At 39.3% G+C, this 19,376-nt stretch overlaps 1 protein-coding gene and 1 pseudogene across 1 annotated transcript in view; both read right to left on the reverse strand.

Moving 5' to 3' along the window:
* LOC148351475 (neurexin-3a-like) overlaps positions 1-18,499 on the reverse strand; it is a 137,184-nt gene extending 118,685 nt beyond the window's left edge. The window contains exon 1 of the mRNA XM_088354952.1: positions 18,430-18,499. Within this exon, the coding sequence (XP_088211078.1) occupies positions 18,430-18,499 (70 nt within the window). The remainder of the gene's footprint in view (positions 1-18,429) is intronic.
* LOC148351477 (U2 spliceosomal RNA) lies at positions 1,695-1,809 on the reverse strand (annotated as a pseudogene).
* Positions 18,500-19,376: the final 877 nt, after the last annotated feature.

Raw genomic sequence — 19,376 nt, forward strand, 5'->3', positions numbered from 1 at the left:
CTGCCCTGGCCATCGACCTGGCCGCTAAGCCGTATCGATTCTGCCTACCTGTCACGGAACAGCCATTCCGTCCAACGCTGCTAGCGACCGACAACCATCGGCTTCCAAAGCAAGCTCTGTCAGCTCAATCCAATAAAGATTCCTATAAAACGAACGCAATTGGGTCCGAGATTCCATTCTGGGTAGTGACATTTTCTGTAGATGTATACATATTTCAATCGTATTATCCTGTTTTTTTCTGTGTTAATCCAAAATCCAAGGTTTATTGTTTTATCTTCTTTTATCTCACTTTTTTGTTATTGTATTTTTTTTCTTTAGTTTCTTTTTTTCCCATTTTTGTCTTTTTCTTTATTTTACCCCCTTTTTAAACCATTACGTGCATAATATTGGTTAATACTCGGTAATGTAAGGATTAAAGCAACAAAAACAACCTAAAGAACTGTTTGGGACCCAAAATAGTCGGCTTTTTTTCATGAGCCAAGCCGAAAAAAACAGTTCTCTAAAAATCGTCATAATTTCCATTTATCAAATAAGCTCATGTCAAAGACGTCACTGTGGTGTTTCTTATTTGCCCAGAAAATTTTGAATTATTTGACATACAATTTTTTTAAAGTAAACGCATTACAGCGGTTAATTTCGCTGGTAAGTATTTTTACTATATAATAATTCAGTTACATTTTGGAAGAAGTAATGAGTACCTACAACCATTTATTTATTGTTATTTTGACTATGATGCACTTTTTACACCATTGTCTATCGGCCAATCATGATGTTCTTTGATTACCACAACATGTAGGAGAGATTTACATTTTCTCACCCAGGAGATTTAACAAAAAGAAAGGTCGAAGGGAGTTTTTAGGAACAGATTGGAATTTGGCATTGAGAGAGTCTTTTGTAAGTAATGAGTACCTATAACTAATACTTTTTTGAAGTATCGTGCCCAGCACTGGTCGTTACTACAAGGTGGGTTGCCTTGTTATTTTTTCAACCCTTGTGGGATGCAGGTACATATTATGTAATTAAACACTGAAAAGTCAACACATCCATTCAAAGTCAACAGATAATCACAAATGATTAGGTTATTATGTATAGTATTATTATGCCAACGACGTTCCTCCGACCTATTCTACTCTAGTCTTGCTATTTACATATTCTTTCTTTTTAAACTATTCTATATATAATTACCTTGTACACACTACAATATCATTTTTACTCTATTCTTTTATTCTTTTACATCTATTATATTATCATTATTGAGAGTTCCTGTGTCAAATGATTTCTTGTATATTTCATGTTTATGGTTTATACTGGCTGGGGGGTTTAAGGGTTATTGTTCTATTTTCTTTATTCATTATCCATTATCCGTTATCGGTTAGTTCATAATACGCTACAAAACCTAGGAGCCGGGACTCTTACTCTCAGCCAAAAGGCCATGCTAAGGTCCTAGCCTTAAAGCCTTGCTGCGATCATTGCGAGTGCACCGCTCCCGGAGGTACTGCAATACCGGGGCCGATCAACACATGCCTATATATCTAGAGGGGTTTTTAAGGGTTATTGTTCTATCTTCGTTATTCATTATCCATTATCCGTTATCGGTCAGTTCATAATACGCTACAAAGCCTAGGAGCCGGGACACTTACTCTCAGCCAAAAGGCCAAGCTAAGGTCCTAGCCCTAAAGCCTTGCTGCGATCATTGCGAATGCACCGTTCCCGGAGGTACTGCAATACCGGGCCGATGCGTGGAGTGGACAGAGCAAGCTCTTATTCCATCTCCGGATTGCAAAAATCAAAGATCATGGCAAGAGGTAATGTCCTACCATCTCACATTTTGAGTGGTTGAAAGTTAAAAAAAATATTAATCAATGGCTGAGTTATCGCTCATTCAAGTTCAAGTCCAAATGATGTAGATTGACATGGATTGTGTCACAAAGGAAAATTCATGCCATGAGGGGTAATGCTGAGTCCTATGATGGCTGAATACACCCTCATAATTCGTAATCAACATTCTTTGAAGGGTCGGGATGATAACATTCACCTACAACGTACAACTGAATGCAGTTAAGGTGGCGCTATCTCAAGCACAGAGTGCGAGGGGGCTGAATTTCTTCTTATAAAGATACCCTCCCTACCGTATATCCTGTAATATAGGGCGAATTTACAACTATAAAATAAAATACTGAAATCAGGGGGTTAGCTTATTTTTACAATACACCATGACTGGAAAAACAAGAAAGCGTATTGAACAGTACACAGAAACGAAGAAGGAGATCTTCGAGAGGTTTAAAGCCCAGAGACTAAGTTTATATTTTTCAGTATTGTGCCCAACACTGCAATCCACATCTTGGGTAGGTAGAAAACTAAAACATTTGGGATACAAAACTAATGCTACAGTAAAATGTACAGCAATTACAGTTTTTTTCTCGGAGCTTAGGTTACAAAAAGTGTTGTGACAGGTTTTACGAAAAGATAAGTAAAAAGGTGTTTCCCACAGGCTCGAGCATTTGTCCGATAAATAATAGTACTTCAAGGGATACTGATATATTTATTTTGTTGTTAATACTGCACACTGGTAAAGAAAAATTGCATAAGATGCCAGTTTGTTATTATGACTATGATGCACTGTAGAAGAGATTCACATTTTCTCAGCCAGGAGATTTAACAAAAAGAAAGGTCGAGGGGAGTTTTTAGGAACAGGTTGGAATTTGGCATTGAGAGAGACCTCTTCTCATTACAAGTCCAAGCATTTTGAGGTATTAAAGGAGTACGGCAGCTCAAAATACAGCTTTTCAGGTGTCATAATGTCTCCAAAGATAAATTTCAAAATCCCTCACAAGCTGCTCTTAATACAAACACACATGTTGTTGTCGCGATTACTCATTACACTCACCTGTGCCCGCTCGTTTGGCGCCAGCTGCTGCTGGTTACCTGATTGGTTCCCCGTCCTATTTAAGCTCAGTCCTTTCACTCGCCTGTTGTCAGTCCGTCAGCGAACCTTTCTTTTCACAAGGCAAGCATTTTTTGACTCTAACTCGTGTCAGTCCCGTTTTGTCAGCCGTTTTCCACTCGTTCGTTCCTGATTTCCCCGTTTGTCTCCTGCTACGACCCGTTTTTTGATCCCGACCACATTTTGAGCTTCTGTCCCGGCTAACAACCCGTTTTTTGACCTCGACCATGTTCTGATCTCCCATCCCGGCTAGTGACATGTTTTTCCGTCCAACTACGCTACGAGCTCCTGCTCCGGAAGATTCACTTCCGCATTCGTCACATGCTCTGATTCCGTGAGCGGCTTGCTTCCCGTGTCCAGCAAGCACCGAAACGCTGGCGCTGCCTTTCCTCTAGATTTCAATAAACTTGTGAGTAACGTTACGCGTCTGGGTCCTCCTTCTGTTCTGGTTGTGACAGTTTGTAAAAGGTTCCATGCCACTTTGTATCTATTTTTAAGAGTATGACAATTCATTTTAAATTCCACCAAAGGACTTTCTTACTGAAAAAAAATCCATTAAAAACCTGTTATGGTAGACGCTCACCTTTATACTGTGAAATAGCAAACAGCACACACTTAGCTGAAAAGGCTATTGGCAGTGTTGCTACCCAAGGGGCTCTTTATTCTGCGATGGCTTTTACTTGAGCACTATTAAAAGGTCATCCTCTTCAAATGGCGAAAGCTCGACAAGTACTGAGCAGTGTGCAGTCTTTCCTCACTGAGGGACGGGAAATGTCCATCTAAACTAGAGTTTGACCGATTATTAAGTTTTATATGAAGCTAGGACTCTCTCCCTCGCTCCTGTTCCTCCCCTCCTCATCTATCCTCGCCCCACCCCGCGCCTTCTGATTGGATAAGCGGCCAGGGGTGGAGCCACAGAAGCAGGAATAATAACGTTGTGTCAGCTAGGGTTAAACGTCCCAACGGCTTGTGTCTGTGATAGAAAAGTGTGTTTGCGATAAAGAGAAAAGTGTAGTTAACAAGTTTTTGGGAAGCACATTCTGGTGGAGTTCAATCAAGCGTGTGTGTTTGTGATCAAGAGAGAGTATAAAAAGCACACTCAAGTTGAAGTGATTAGCTGTTACCATAACATTAGTTTGTCAATCTGGCTCTAAAACTGGTGCAGGAGTGCACAGTGATTTCACACGCATGCTTGCATTTCCTTTAATTCTAGAATGAAAATTGTGAAAGTAAAAAGAGAACTGTTCCAAATAGTCCAAATGCCAATCCAAATTCACAATAAGATTTAATACAAGCGCATCTAAGAGAGTTCCCTATCTACATGCGGAAAACAAGAAGCCTGACAGAGGATGCAATGATGGTTTCAGCCAGAGGATAGGGTCAGCAATTAGAATATTTTGAAGTCACGGACATTACCTTTAATCATACACATGCCATGATTTTGGTAAGACCCACTAACATTACATTCACTAAACCAGGGGTCTCAAGCTCAATTTACTTGGGGGCTGCCGGTATTAGGGTCTGTATAATTAAAACATTTCACTGTTCTCAAATATCTTGTTTTTTAATTTGCTACTCAAAACCCCAAGAAAGCAGGGAATGAGTTTAGATACAACCACCATCTTTCACGGGCAGTCAGGTAGGTTATTGAGGGAACATTCCGCCCAAAAAGCTGACTCAGCCCATTTTGGTTTTGTTGAATGAGCATTTTTTCCCAGATGGATAATCAACTCTCCTGCACCAGAACAACATTGAATATCAACATTAGTTTTTGCAGGCAGTCAGGTAGGTTACCCTAGATGTGAAAACTGCCAAACAAGCTGACTTAACATTTTTTGTTTTACTGATTCAGCAGCTTTCCAGACAGTCATTTTACTCTCCCAGACCATTATAAGTTTGGTCAGGATCACAATCCCTCAAATGTCATGATTACTGATTCGGGGCACCTGCGGCTGCCCCGTTGGCGCCAACAGCCGCAGGAACTGATTGGCTGTTGGACTCTTTTTTTTTAAGCTCCCGTCTTCCGAAAGGAACCTGTCAGACCGTCTGCGAAGCTATGCTCTCAGCTAGGCAAGCTTTTGTACTCTCCGACATTATCCTGCCCTGTTTTCCTGCCTGATACCTTTTGCCGACCTTTTTCTGGACCCGTTTCTGCTTTTGCTCCTCCGTCCTGGCCATCGACCTGCTTTGCCCTGTTTCCTACCTGATACCTGTTGCCGACCTCTTTTCTGGACCTGTTTCTGTTTTGCTCCCCCGTCCAGGCCATCGACCTTTTTTCTTGCTGTCAACAACTACCCTCGCTCGACACGGAAGTGCCACTTCTGCGTTCCTGCCATCTTCTACCTGTGAGCGACGATCATCGGATCGTGGATCCAAGCACTGCTCTCTTTTGAGAAAAACGAACGCTATTGGGTTCGTCTTCGTTCCTGGTCTGTGACATCAAAAGCAATTGGGTAGGTCATATTTTTGTAGTATCATAGTGTGGCTGCATTTGGATTTTTATGGTATTTTTGTGGAAATGTTGTAGTAAGACCATTTAATATTATTTTTCTAGCATGTATGCAGTAGTTGTCACAACCAGAACAGATGGTAGACAGAAGCGCGTTTTGTTTCACACAAAGCTTTATTGGAGAATCAAGGAAGTCAGGTGCGGGGAAACAAGCAACAGCGATTCATTGCTCGCTGGGCAGGTGGAGCAAGGAGCTCACGGGATCGGAGCGTGGTCGGAATGCGGAAACGAGTGGAGTTGTCGGAACGGGCGATCGGAGAGTGGTCGATGTACAAAAACGGGTCAAGTAGCCGGAACGTGGTCGGTGGGCCAAAACGGGTCAAGTAGCCGGAGCGGGAGATCGCAGCGTGGTCGATGGACAGAATGGGTCAAGTAGCCGGAGACAATCGGGAAGTCAGAGACAGATGAGCAGGATACAGGTGAGGACGGGACACACGGGAGCCAGAGTCAAATAGTGCTTGCCTTGCGTATGCAGAAGTTCGCTGACGGACTGACCAAGAGTGAATGGAAGCGTTGAGTTTAAATAGGAAAGGAACCAATCAGGCAACGAGCAGCAGCTAACTATACTACAACTATACGAGCGGGCACAGGTGAGGTATAGTTGGATTTTTGTAGCATTTCTGTTGTAACATTTCTGTAATATTATTTTTGCGGTATCTCCATCATATTATTTTTGTAGCTTATCTGTAGTATTTTCGTATTCCTGCAGTTGTAGTTTTTGGTATTGCAGTTGTAGTTTTTGGTATTTCTGGAGTATTTCCATAGAAGCATTTTTGTTGTACTTCCTTAATATGTTTGTACTGTAGTTGTGTTTGTTAGAACTTCTGTCATAATAGTTTTCATTAGTGGTATTTTGATACTATTTTAATACTCGTATTTTTCTTGTTCATCTTTAATATTTTGTAGTTGTGTTACTGTAATTGTGCTTTTTAGGATTTCAGTCCTAATATTTCTGTAGTAGTATTTTTGTTGTATTTCTGTCCTAATATTTCTGTCGCAGTGTTTTTGTATAATAGTATTACTGCATTGGTACAGTATTTCTGTAGTATTTATGTTGTACTGTATTTCTGTAGTATCCACATAGCAGTTATTGCATTATTTCTCTAATATTTTATTAATGTTCCAGGAGTCGAATATTTGTGCTATTTCTGTAGTATTTTCATAGTACTATTTTTTTACTTTTTACTTAGTATGTTTTTAATACTACTGTAGCTTTTCATTTTTAGTAATTCTTTAGTAGTGTTGCAGTATTTTTGTATTCTAGTATTACTGTAGTAGTATTTTAATATTTTTTTCTGTGGTATTTCTTTTCTTTCCAGAATGAAAGCAAAAATATACATTCAGTCTTTTTTTCAATATTTAATATTTAGTTTGGTAGTATATTTGTGGTATTTTTTAGCTTTTTTGTTGTAATATTTTATAGTAGACACACAGGGGGAAATGGCGCCATAGCGAGCACCAATATATATATATTTTTATATATATACTCCCTTGTCAGTAGTATTTTATTTTTTGTGTACATTGACATCAAAATTGGACCATTTTTGCTTGGCGGGCCGGATTAAACAGCATGCCGGTGCGGATGTGCCCCGTGTGTCACAGTTTGCCTACCTTTAATTAATTTGTAGGTATGTATTTGACATGTATCTCTACATATGTAAGGATGGTTCCTCCATAGGAAACAACACTTGGGTGTGTGGGGGTGTGCAAAAATCGTAATAGCATCATTTTTCAAGTGATAAGGGAATTTCAGGAAGGGAATACTTATAAAGAGAACTGGAGGAAGGGGGCTGGTTGAGGCAGGAGCTCGGAAAGATGAATGATGGGAAATAAATGAAATGTCATTTCCATTAATGGGAAAAACGTCCGGCAGAAAGGAGGTCACGAAAATTGCTATGATATACTTAAGTCAGGGTTGGGTCTACTTGGAGTCGGGAGCAGCATTGGGTTCAAAAATTTGGCCAAGGGGCCTATCCTAAAAATCTATCCCATTTTTTTCCATTCATGAATAAATATAAATGCTGACATCTACATGTTCCATTTCTTTATATGTTTTCACCAAATTGGTGTTGAAACAATCCAAATAAAAGAAAAATTGTATTAGTTTAATGGTATTTCTTTAGTATTTTTTTAACAATAATATTGTTGTAATTTTTATAGTATTTTGGGGGGTAGTATAACTGTAGTAATATTTTTGTAGTATATGTAGAGTATTTTTTTAATTTTCAGAATAAAATCAAATAAATATTAATGAGGTCTCTGTTTTCAAGCACTAAATTTGATATTTAGTTTTGAAGTCATTCTGTAGTATTGCCATAATGTTTTGCCTAATTTTATTTAGTATTTTGACTAGGGTCTGATTCAAAAGCCTGCATGTGGCCCGCGGGCCATCGTATGCTCACCCCTGAATTAAGTCATATTGCCCACAGCAAAAAACAAAACGCAAAACGGCGGAAGCAGAAATGTCCGAAATAGAAAAATAAAAACATTTGAGTTTTTCCCTCAGTCAGACCAAATCGCCTCGTGTCAGATTATCGTAAATTCTGGGCTACCTTCGATACAAAGGCATAAAATGTGAGCCCTGTCAGATGACAGAATCAGGGCAACCATACTGTGGAGAATAGTGCCATATTGCAACACTGACTTGTTTTTTTTTTTCTGTCATCGTTGGTGGTTACTGTGGTAATGGACCAAATTGCATTCGCTTGTTATTGTTCCTCGCGAATTGAATGAAAGTTCCGCAGTCTGACATTGACGCTGTTGATACGGAAAGAGAAGGATTTCTTCTACCGAAAGGTGCCGTGTCAGAAAATAATTGAGAAGCACTGCTCTGGTTGGATTTTAGAAGTATTTTTATTCAAGTATTCCTGTGGTATATTTGTAGTATCATTGTAGATATATTTTGTAGTATTTCTTTATTAATTTTGTACTATATCTATAGTTGTATATCTGTAGTCGTATTTTTGTAGCCATATCTCTGATTTTTAGTATTGCTGTAGCAGTATTATTGTAGTATTTTGTTGTTTTCAGAATTAAAGATTAACTAGAAATTGCACAATTATTCACTGTGTTGTTACATGCAGGGTCAATTGTAGCATGTGCGAAGTCGAGACAAAATTAACTGCATGTGAGTTCGATCCAGTTTATACTGTATAGAGCACAGTCTCTAATACATTTTGGAGTCAAGGTGTCACCCTAACAGCCCCCGTTTTGGCTGTAAATCGCTAAATAGTCCTTTATTTGGAAGCTCATTAAACAATCTATGATCATTATTGATGGAATTTACTATAAGAACGCCACAAAACAAACTGTAAACCCCCAAAAGATGTTGCAAAGCACCCATAGCAATTTGATTGGACCAGCTGTAGGAATAGGCGGAGTAACATACACAATGCGCTTTCTCCCCCTCGTGCAACGCCGTCTGCACTGAAGGTAAATATGTCAGTTTCCTCGTTTGCAGTATTTTGTGACATTTTTACAATAACAAATATTGTACCTTGTTTTTAAACCATCATTCGGGACAAAAATGACAGTCAAAATGAGCCTCAACATGAGGTGAATTTTATTGGGTATATTTTCATTGATTTGGGACGCAGGCTCTGGCATTATTATTATTTCATCGATTTGATCTAGTCATCAATTGTCTCACAGTGAAATAAAATCTATAGTGTGGCTCTCTCTCCCAAAAATAATGGAAGTATTTTTGCTTTGATGGCGGTTTGGGTGAAAAAGGTTCTGGACCCCTGGTCTAAATGAAAAGTTGACTCCAATAGTGAGGTTGAAATTAGTGTCTGTATAAAAGGGAATTACAGAGCTGGTTTTCCTTGCGTAATACACAAGCGACCCTCGGCAAATCAATGGGATGAAGATAAAATGCACTTCCATTTAATTATGCTAACCGGCCTTTGCTCGCTCATAATCTCTTTCTTCCTCCTCTCTCTCGTAGAGGCTCTCTCGTATTCGGGTCTATATTCCGCCTCCCAGCGCCATCTCCCTCTGGGAGGAGGGAAAACATGTCAGTACGAATCTAGGTTTAATCGTTTCCCAGATCAGCAGCATGTTTTTCTTGCCCTGAAGCATGTTCTTGCTCCTTGCACACGGACCCCCGCCTTTCCCCTCAATTCATCCGCCCGAACCCCCTCTTTTTGAAATGCCGTCTGGGGAGCGTTTGGAGCTCAAATGCTCTTGCTCCGGGGCAATTGCACCACTGGGGCTGACGTCTTGAAGTAAACGCCACACAATTCATCAGACTGCGCTTTGTTACCTTGTAGACCGAGGGTGGGCAAACTAAGGCCCGGGGCCCACATGCTGAGGTATTTTATTGCTGCATGCCCAAACAAAAATGGTAAAAACACAATGAAAATGAATTGGTAAATTACTGTAGTTTCCGCTTTTAAGGCACACCCCCTAATATAATGTTTAGTTATCTATTTTTCATCCATAAGACCAGTGACTAGCCATGTATTTTACATTAAAGGTTGCACCTCTGTCCACCAGATGGCGCCTAATGAAATGAAATGATCTGCATTTATATAGCGCTTTTCAAGTCAAGACTTCCCAAAGCGCTTTACATTGTGCTTCACATTTCCCAATAGCGGCCGTGCAGCCATGTAAGGCGCAAACCTTCTTATTGGGGGTGTTAGGGGTTCAGTGTCTTACCCAAGGACACTTCAACATGTAACACGGAGGAGCCGCGCTCTACCTCCTGAGCCACAGCCGCCCCTAATTGGTTTGTTATCGGGACAGGTGTGTCCAATTACCCACACCTGCCCCTTATTAGCCTCATCCTTCATTACGACTCTTTGGAAAGCACTCAGGGTCGGGTGATTTTCATTTTACACTTTCTTCTTTCGCCTTCATTTTCCAGTCCATTCTGCTTTCTGAGGTTTGTCTTTGTTTTTTTGTTTCTGACAGTTTTGTTGTTGTCCAAGACTATTTGATCACTGTTACTTTATTAAGTATTTTGGGGATTAAATTCAATAGTTTTCGAGCATCATGCCGTGCTTCCACCTTCATGCGTTTGGGTCCCCCGCAAATCACAAAACCATAGATTTTATCCACACACTATGTACTATTTCATTACATTTTTTATGTTTAAAATTTTGGGAATACGTTGAAAATTAACAAACACCCTATAATGCCCAGTAGATGATCAAAGGTTGCTTCTTTTGGGTGCACTATGCTGTATTGTGAGCTATTTCACTCGACTTGGCCATCTTGAGTGCTATGGTTTGAACAATCGTTTAATGTAGTCCCTTCAGATCACACTTTGATCTGTTTTGTGTTGCAGGGCATTGGAGCCAAGCAAGCAGTTTTCCAATGGAAGATGCACACCAATTGGTGTTAAGGGACTATGACTTCCTAAAAAGGACATTGTGTATTATTTAGCGCCTCTTAGTGGTAAAAAACACTATGATTTGAATGAAAAGTTGTTGCCTTTTTTTCTTTAAATTATTTTCTCATTTCTTTCTTTCATTCATTTATTTATTTATCATTTTCTTTCTCTGTGAAAGGCTGGTCAAATGAATTAGAAAGGAAAAATGATGCTCATGATCAGTTTAGCCAGTGTAGTTTGCATCCTTCCTTGTGCTTCGTAGCACTTGTTTCCGGTCTCAGTGTGGTTATTTTACACACTGTCCCTTTAAATGGCCAAATGTTGCTAAAACTGTGTTCTTATTCTACTCAATAATAGCATGCTCTGGATATTTGATATTCTTCACTAATGGTGGTATGATTCTAAACCATACAACAAGGAAATGGCCTTGAGTTGTTTCTATTCTTCTTTGACTGTTCAAATGCATTGATAGAAAGCACACATATATGCTGAAAATATTTAAAGGTACAAAGGTAAGCAGTCAAGAGAATCATTTGTGCCTGGCTCGCTCGCTTGTTTATACAAAGCCACTGCTGATTCTTGGCATTGTTGCCCGTGCGGGCCACCCCACAATATGGCACTTCTTCGTTGGTGGGAAGCCAATCAAGCGTGGGCGTCATGAATTACCTTAAAAACATGTGATGCTCAAATATTGTAGGAGTGAGGATTGCATGATTTAAAAAAAAGATCCTGGAGGAAAATGTTGTCAAAATAAACACATAATAAGATGAAGTCAAAAGAGTGTGGTAATATGTAATACTGGATGTTGTACTTCGCAGATTGGGAAGTCGCCTTGGTGACCAGATGGCCGCATAGATGCCTGGTACGCATTCATGGTGCACAGACGATACGGAGCATTTATTGAGTAGTTTAAAGGGGCAGTGTGTAATATTTGACAACTAAAAATCCCTATATTGTGTAGTGTGACAGAAAGCAATTGCTACAAAGCAGGAGAAAAAGTACACTCTACAGAGACTCAAAGTGTCCCAAGTGCACCATTTTCATTTTCATTTTCTGTCAAGTATTTTGTGAAGAAAAAGAAGAAAAAAAGAAAAGGAAAAAAGACAAACACAAGAAGAAAAAAAGGAAAAAAGAAAAAAACTAGCAAAAAAGGAGAAAAAAACAAGACGAAAAGGCAAAAAGAAGAAAAGGGATTAGAAAAAAAGGTAAGCAACGAGAAAAAAGAAAGAAAACAACAAAAAGGAAAGGTGGAAAAGGAAAAAAGGTTGCCTTTTACCAGCAAGATGATGGACAATCATGTGATCTCCCTATAGGTGAGCCTAATTTTATGCCAAATAAATGCAAACTTCTCCGCCTACAAGTATTTATAGTACAGTTTGTATAACATTGCTCATTATTCAAATCAATGTTTTTTTTCTTCAATGAGTAAAGTTCTCTTTAACATTAAGAGGCGCTAAATAATACACAATGTCCCTTTCAGTAGCCTAGATGGTAAGGCGCCCGCTTTGAGACTGGGAGGTCGGTGGTTCGCGCCCCGGCCGAGTCATTCCTAAGACTTAAAAAGTGGTCGGCGGCGCCCTCTGTTGGCTGCGGCTGCATCGGCTCGCTACAACGAGTCAGGTGCAATCGACATTTCGTTCTGTGTACATTGTTACACAGAATGACAATACAAGGAAATTATTATTATTATATTATTATTAAAGCCCTGTTGTGCAATATTTGACCACAGGATGGCACCGTGTTGTCTGGTTACAAGCGTTGGCCAGTGATACATGGCAGAGCATGGCGGCAGGATGTAGGACAAATATGGCGCCGACTTAAATGGGGGTACCTGCAGGACCAAGATAGCCGACATTGATGTCAGTTACTTTCTAGGTTAGAGTCATGTTATGTAAAGTAAATTCACTATTTTAACCTACAGAAATATGCTTTTTTTATTAGACTGGTAATACATTTTTGCTTATTATTCAAGAAACCATTTTTTTTAATGAAATATTTTTTTCTGCCACTAGTAGATGATACAAATATACAATGTCCCTTTAAAGAAATGCAAAAATTAGACTTGTGTCCCAACTATGTTGACACCGAACAACCCGGGTATCCTTGAAAAAGACAGCCCAATAATTACCCATTATCGAATGGAAATTACAGCAATCTTAGCCCTGTTCTTTTGTCTTTAATGCTATACTGGAATTAAGAACCAGGAGATGGCATATTTTAATTTAACTGTATACTCGATGCCATAAAGATTGAATACACAACTGTGGAACCTATTTCCCCATGATGTGGAAGAAGTCTGTCTTATCTAAAACAGTACTTGGACTTTTATTGCCTTGGCTGCCGACCCATGAAGGGGAGAGCTAAGGTCTGGGACCAAGCCTCACCAAAGTGCCAATGCCAAACCCAATGTTCTTAACTGGTTTAAACTGGATAATGTGTGCAAGAGTGCTTTTAGATAGGAATTCAAGATAAGATGACCATTTCAAAATGGACTCATCATAGAAACATCACGATCAGTCTAAAACGAGATACCCGAAAACTGTAAAGCCGGCCTAGCTCACCTATATCATCCTCTGAGAGTGAGCTCATAGGATTCTCTGCAAACATGATCTGTCCAGTAAATCCAACCGTGTAAAATATGTATTCCAAAACACACAGATATTAAAAAAAAATCACCTAAAAGTATTTCGGCATCGTCGGACGTTCTATGTTGCAACTTGTCTGTCTAACCCTAAATCGTCTCGTTATTCCCGATATGGTCGTTAGCCTCTGACCTTTTAATAGACACTGCTCTCGGCCAATTGTAGGCTTTGTTTCACGTTCCACAGCCCTTATTGATAATGAAAGGGCCCTTATTGATAATTCAAAGGTCACCTTCTTTACCTCCAAATATATTTAGCCTGGAGTAACTGATTCAAAAAATGATTGACATATTGGTTAGCCAATGAATTTCTAGAAAAGAACAATACGCATATATATATATATATATATATATATATATATATATATATATATATATATATATATATATACTTTGTATTGAAATAAAACAACAAATGAACCTGCGTAACACCACTTGTGATTCATTTTTACGCACCATTATTTCGCACAAGTGTGCACAATCATTGATTGACTTCTGGAAAGTAGAGTGAATCATTTACAACTCTTTCAAAACGTCTAAAAAATTGGCCAAACTACAATACACAGTTGCAAAGCTTTTGGTGCTGTAAACAAGTTGTCTCCAAATGGCCTAAACCTACAATTAGAAAAATGTGTAAAATACAATATTTAGTTTTTCACATCTAATTTGACAAGGTACCAGAGGCGTGTTCAGGAGAGTGATCAGACATGTAGTCTCTTGATAATCGCTTGCCGCGCACTGCTGAACGTTTTGTAATCGCTCACTGTGATTGCCTTACTGATCCAAAATGGCCGACGACAGTACAATGGATTTCGTTCTACAGCTTGCTTTGAGCGAGTTGGCTGATATGAGCGACAGTTCGCATATTGACACAGTTAAGGTTATCCTAAACGCAGTGGAAGGGTCATAACTGTCTTGCATTGTTCACAAACATTACCAGGCAATGTAAGACGATATATTACATCGCCAACAGCACTCGTCAGGGTGAGATCCTCCATCTTCTGCACTGTCGACGCCATGTTGGAAATCAAAGTAAGCGGTCTTTCTCCCGTGATTACTCGGGCACGCGAGCGCTCAATAATCACTGGCCGTTCAGAAGCTAGCGATAGCTCGCGATAGCAATCACTCACTCTCCTGAACACGCCTCTGGTAAGACTCTGTACTATTGTCTCACCAGTTTTCCAGCTAAGATGCCCATGCTTCACTCATCTGCATGCATTTGATTGCGAAACAAATTTCAGGCCAGAAAGGACACCTTCTATTTCTGTGTGTTCCAACTTAGATGACTCATTGTTAGTATCCGAGTAATTGTTTCGGCTCGGGACAAAATTCCATTGTGTTGCCTTTCAAAAGAGACCAAAAGTGTTCAAGAACAGCATTTAATTTACTTTTGTACCCAAAGTAATTTGAATGCTGTTCTTGGATTGGGATTTTAGACGAATTTTACAGGAGGATTAAGGGGTTAAAATAAGCACACAAAATAAATCTGCGAGTGGAAAAAACAATGTTTTAAAAGTTTTAACTTTTCTTGTTTATTAAAATCATCAAATTTATGTCTAAGATTATTAAATGATTTTGATATTTTTTTGTAGTGCATTCTTTAAAAAAATTAAAATCAATTATTACGTACACTGAACTAACTACCGCATGAGCGGATCATGAGTACCGGTAAATCAAAAGAAAAAGAACAGTCATTTGCTGACATGGCTGATCAGTGGAATACTGCAAGTATACTAAATAATGGCATACATTTCTGCAAAGATAAAATTTGAAAATTTCCTGCGGCACAATAGACAATGTCTCAGGCGCACTAGTGGATGAAAAACACTTTTCCAACTAGCATGATGTTTAGTGGTTGACTGAGCCTATTTTAACCTTTAATAATTACACCCTAATAGTATAAGTTGATATTTCACAAATGTATATGAAAATGACCAATTAGTAGCAAAAAGTAACTTTCGGCTTCAAAAGGGTCGTTGACCCCTTAGTTAGACATACTCTTTGACTGATTACATTATCGCCATCAACAGCCTTCAAACCTATTGTTTGCAAGATTCTAACGATATGTTGTTTAACATATTTCATTTTATTGAAATAACGGATTGCTTCGTAAGTGTTGTTGATTTTTTTTTGTGTTGTGCTGTCACACTCACTGTATTTTCATCTTATGTTTTGGTTTTATTCTGTTTTGGATTGAAGTGGAGCTTGGACGCCAATCTTAACTCAGCACTTCATTCTAAAAGAGTTGAGATACTGCTAAGTCGTGTATTATTTTATTCTTATACATTATTATGTCATTTTAGAAATGTATATCATACTGGTAGCTCTTCATTCTAATCTGTAAAACAAAAGTAGCTCTCAGCTTTGAAAGGTTGGCGACCCCTGCCCTTTCCTATACATCTTTTCTACTGTTAACACACAATCTCTTGTCTCCTAGATCCCAGGATGTTTGTTTCCCCTATCAGCCCCCTCCAGACTTAAAAACATTGTTAATAAAATGAGGTTTTCTATTAGCGAAGGACAGTCCTATCTTTGAAGAGAATGAGTGCGATAAAAAGCATCCTTGTCTGATGACAATCAGCGTTGCCCTTTCCTTTTGTCTCTCGGGTATTTCCTTGAGTGGTAAAAGTACATGTCCTGTGCATTTTAAGTCAAAGGTTTTACTTTGCAGGTAAAATAATTTTCGTGTCGGAGAAAGCTACTTTCAAACTGCTGTCCAGTGCGACTTTTTTGAGAAGGGTTAAAAAACTCAAGGATTTGATGAACCATAGTTACTGCAGTAAGTCACCTGATTTTGCATTTGACTCTCCAAGCATTATTTTAAAAGCTATTATTTTTGAGTACTATAAATGGTCAATTAATGGTCTCCTAAGACAGCTTAATATAATTAATATTATTACTACAGTTATTGCAGTTCCGTGTAAGAATAGTAAGAAGTCATACTGCATTGAGCAAAATATTTTCTGGAGATTTAAAACTATTTCTTTGAAATATCATATATATATATATATATATATATATAAGTATTGTACGAAAATCTTTGGGGGAGGTTGAAAAATATCCAAACATTGGTGTAAATTAGATTTTGTATTACGTGCACTTTTTTCCGAGTACAGGAGATTACTGTAGTGCTTCTTTACGCTGCTACCGGCGTGTGGTGGCGCTGTCAACTAGCATCCACCCCAAAGAAGAAATCCGCTTCCGCTACCTAGTTCGTGTGTAAACATTCTATATTGTATCTCCAGCACATGAAGAACTTTAACATTTTTATTGTTTAATATCCCGTGCATCCATTCAATATGGTGGGGGTAAAGTGTAAAGAAGAGGCAAGCCGTTTCATTTTAAATGAAAATGGAATATGGAAGCTTGATGCTGTTGAGAAAATGCTTAGATCGCTTTTTTTTGCCACTTTTTATCACGGAGGAGGAATTTGCCTTACTGTTTAAGCTCATCATCCTTTGTTTCTGTTTATAGGGCATATTATTTTATCAAATGTTTATTTTTAGTACACAACAATAAAGGTTACTTATACAATCCTTAAACATACTTATATAAACCTTAAACATACAAAATATAGCACTGAAGCAATTTACGAACAAATTCATCTGTAATCTCATTTGTAAGTAGGGCAGCGTCTGTACTCAACTCTTCAAATAAACCAGTTAACACATTCAATGGCAAATATGAACACTGTTTTTCCCAATTGTTTGTGAAAAAATGCATACATGCCGACCTTTTACATAAAAAAGCGGTAGATTTGATCGAGCAGTCTATTTTCTTCTAAAACACAATCCGTCTCCAGAATATTAAAAAACGCACAAACACGTGCTTGTTTAAAACTGGAAGTGGCAAACATCTATCAAAATGGAAATTCAATGTGATGGTTGGAACTGTTAATTCACACATTGAGTCTTAAACTCGCTTAAAATAAAGTCAATATTTTTGGGTGGGGTTTGAATTTGAAGAAGCGATAGATTTGTCTCATGCCTAATGGTGTAGTGTTAGCAGGTATGTAAATATGTTGGGTTGAGATAAGAAACCTTGTCATCTGTAATTATAGTAGATAGGGTAGGTTACTGATGTAGGCTGAATGAAAAAGCATTATACTAAAAAACAAAGTTAAAAAATTGGAGTTGACATTCTTTTACAGCCCGCCTCAGAACAGATAGCCTGGCTCTGGCCCCAGAGCCAAACTGAGTTTGAGATCCCCGTCCTAGCCTTTTCTGCACTTAAATTGTGAGTACAGCACTTTGTCACGTTATAGGGCAAAATGAGCTTATTAAGATACCTGTAGTGATTGTGCAATATGCGTCATGATGCTTATCGTTTTGTTAAATATTATTAAGTCTTGTTGCATGTTGGTAGGTTTTCCCATATAGTACAAAATTGTGAAAAAAAGCTTTATAATGGAAAAATATATGGTTTCCGTAGGAACGTTTCTGCGCTTCATTCAAGGATCCCCTAAGATTTTTCAATTCAAAATTAAGACTTTTCAATACCTACTTCAAGACCACATCTAATTACATTTAAGACCAACATCACACCTATTCTGGCATACAGACGCGTAAGGCGCATCTGTGAGGGCGGGGACTCAAAAGCCCCGTCCCTCGCCGAAGGAGCAGGGAAGGTATTACATACCAGGTGGCTGAGGTTTGGTTTGCAAGGGCGGTCGGACTGTGCTGGCGCTAAGAGAGGACTGGCCCCGAGAGGACTGGCCTTGACCCGGCCGCGGCCAGGGCTGAGGCGGCCGTGAGCAAGGCCGCGCGGGGTTGGGGATACGTACGGACTGACCTGGGTGCTGAGGTGACTCGTTAGCTGCCACCGCCTAAAGAAAGGGTACCGATTACAGTGCCCCAGCAGCCCCAGAATGAGATGCACCCAGGTGGAACCATGCGGTGTAACCAAACCCCTTCGGCAACAACCCGACTCCTAAAGCCCGTGTGCGGTCTTTTTAGGCTCAGGGCATGGAGGCAGGTGAATTTGTGGGGGCAAACCGTTACCGTCCAGGGTGGCGGAGAAGACGTGAGCTTGGCAACCCCGTGAAGGAGGTCGGTGTCCAACTACCGGCATTATCCCTGCCGCGCCCAATGCAATGGGTTCCGGACGTCAGCTGGGTAAACCCTTGACAGAGGTGCACGCTCAATTGCAGCCCTCATCCCCGCCGCGTTGGACGACGGCCCCTTCCAATCATTCCCTGGTACAGCCAGAATCTAGTTATACTTTAAATCACTCAACCACAGAGAGTTACAAAAGTTACTCCGAAGCTGACGGCGGGTTAGAGACTGACTGTACGTAAAGCTCTAACGTAATGCTGCATTTTCAAGAACGCCTAAATATGCATTTTCTACCCGACACATTTATCGATCAGAGATTAAGAGTCAGAGAAAATGAAGGATGATTTTACGACACAACATTCTATACTTTTGCTAGTTTACTTATACTACAGTTATCAGGCAGACGGGGAACGATTCAGACATTTGAGAGGTAAATTAACAACTTGTAGACAATTTTAAGACCTTTTCAATGCCTTAATCTGCCGTTATCAAATTAAAGACTTTTTCAAGTTTTTAAGATCTTGGGGCAACCCTGTTCTCTCTTCATTGTATCCGTTGAGCTAAGAGCAGGCTCGCTGCTGTCAATGAAATCTTTACTAAATCCTTACTATGTCTTTGCATGAACACAAGAGGGCAAAGAGAAACACTACATGTTACACAAACGACGCTGATTGCAGAATACCATGGTTAAATGGAGCCTGCACACAGCCAGAAGTACTAAATTGAGCAAAGGCCACCAGATGTGTGTAACTGGGAGTGTTTAAAACTCTTAAATGAGGTTGCCTAACTGCTAACACATATATAATTGCTGTCATTCACGAGAAAAGATTTTCAGTGTGCTGGCATATTAGATTCAAGAAAAAAATGTTGGTGCCTCTTCATAAAACTTAATC

Source organism: Urocampus carinirostris, chromosome 15, assembly GCF_059441175.1.
Source record: "Urocampus carinirostris isolate Australia breed hairy pipefish chromosome 15, RoL_Ucar_1.0, whole genome shotgun sequence".
NCBI lineage: Eukaryota > Metazoa > Chordata > Actinopteri > Syngnathiformes > Syngnathidae > Urocampus > Urocampus carinirostris.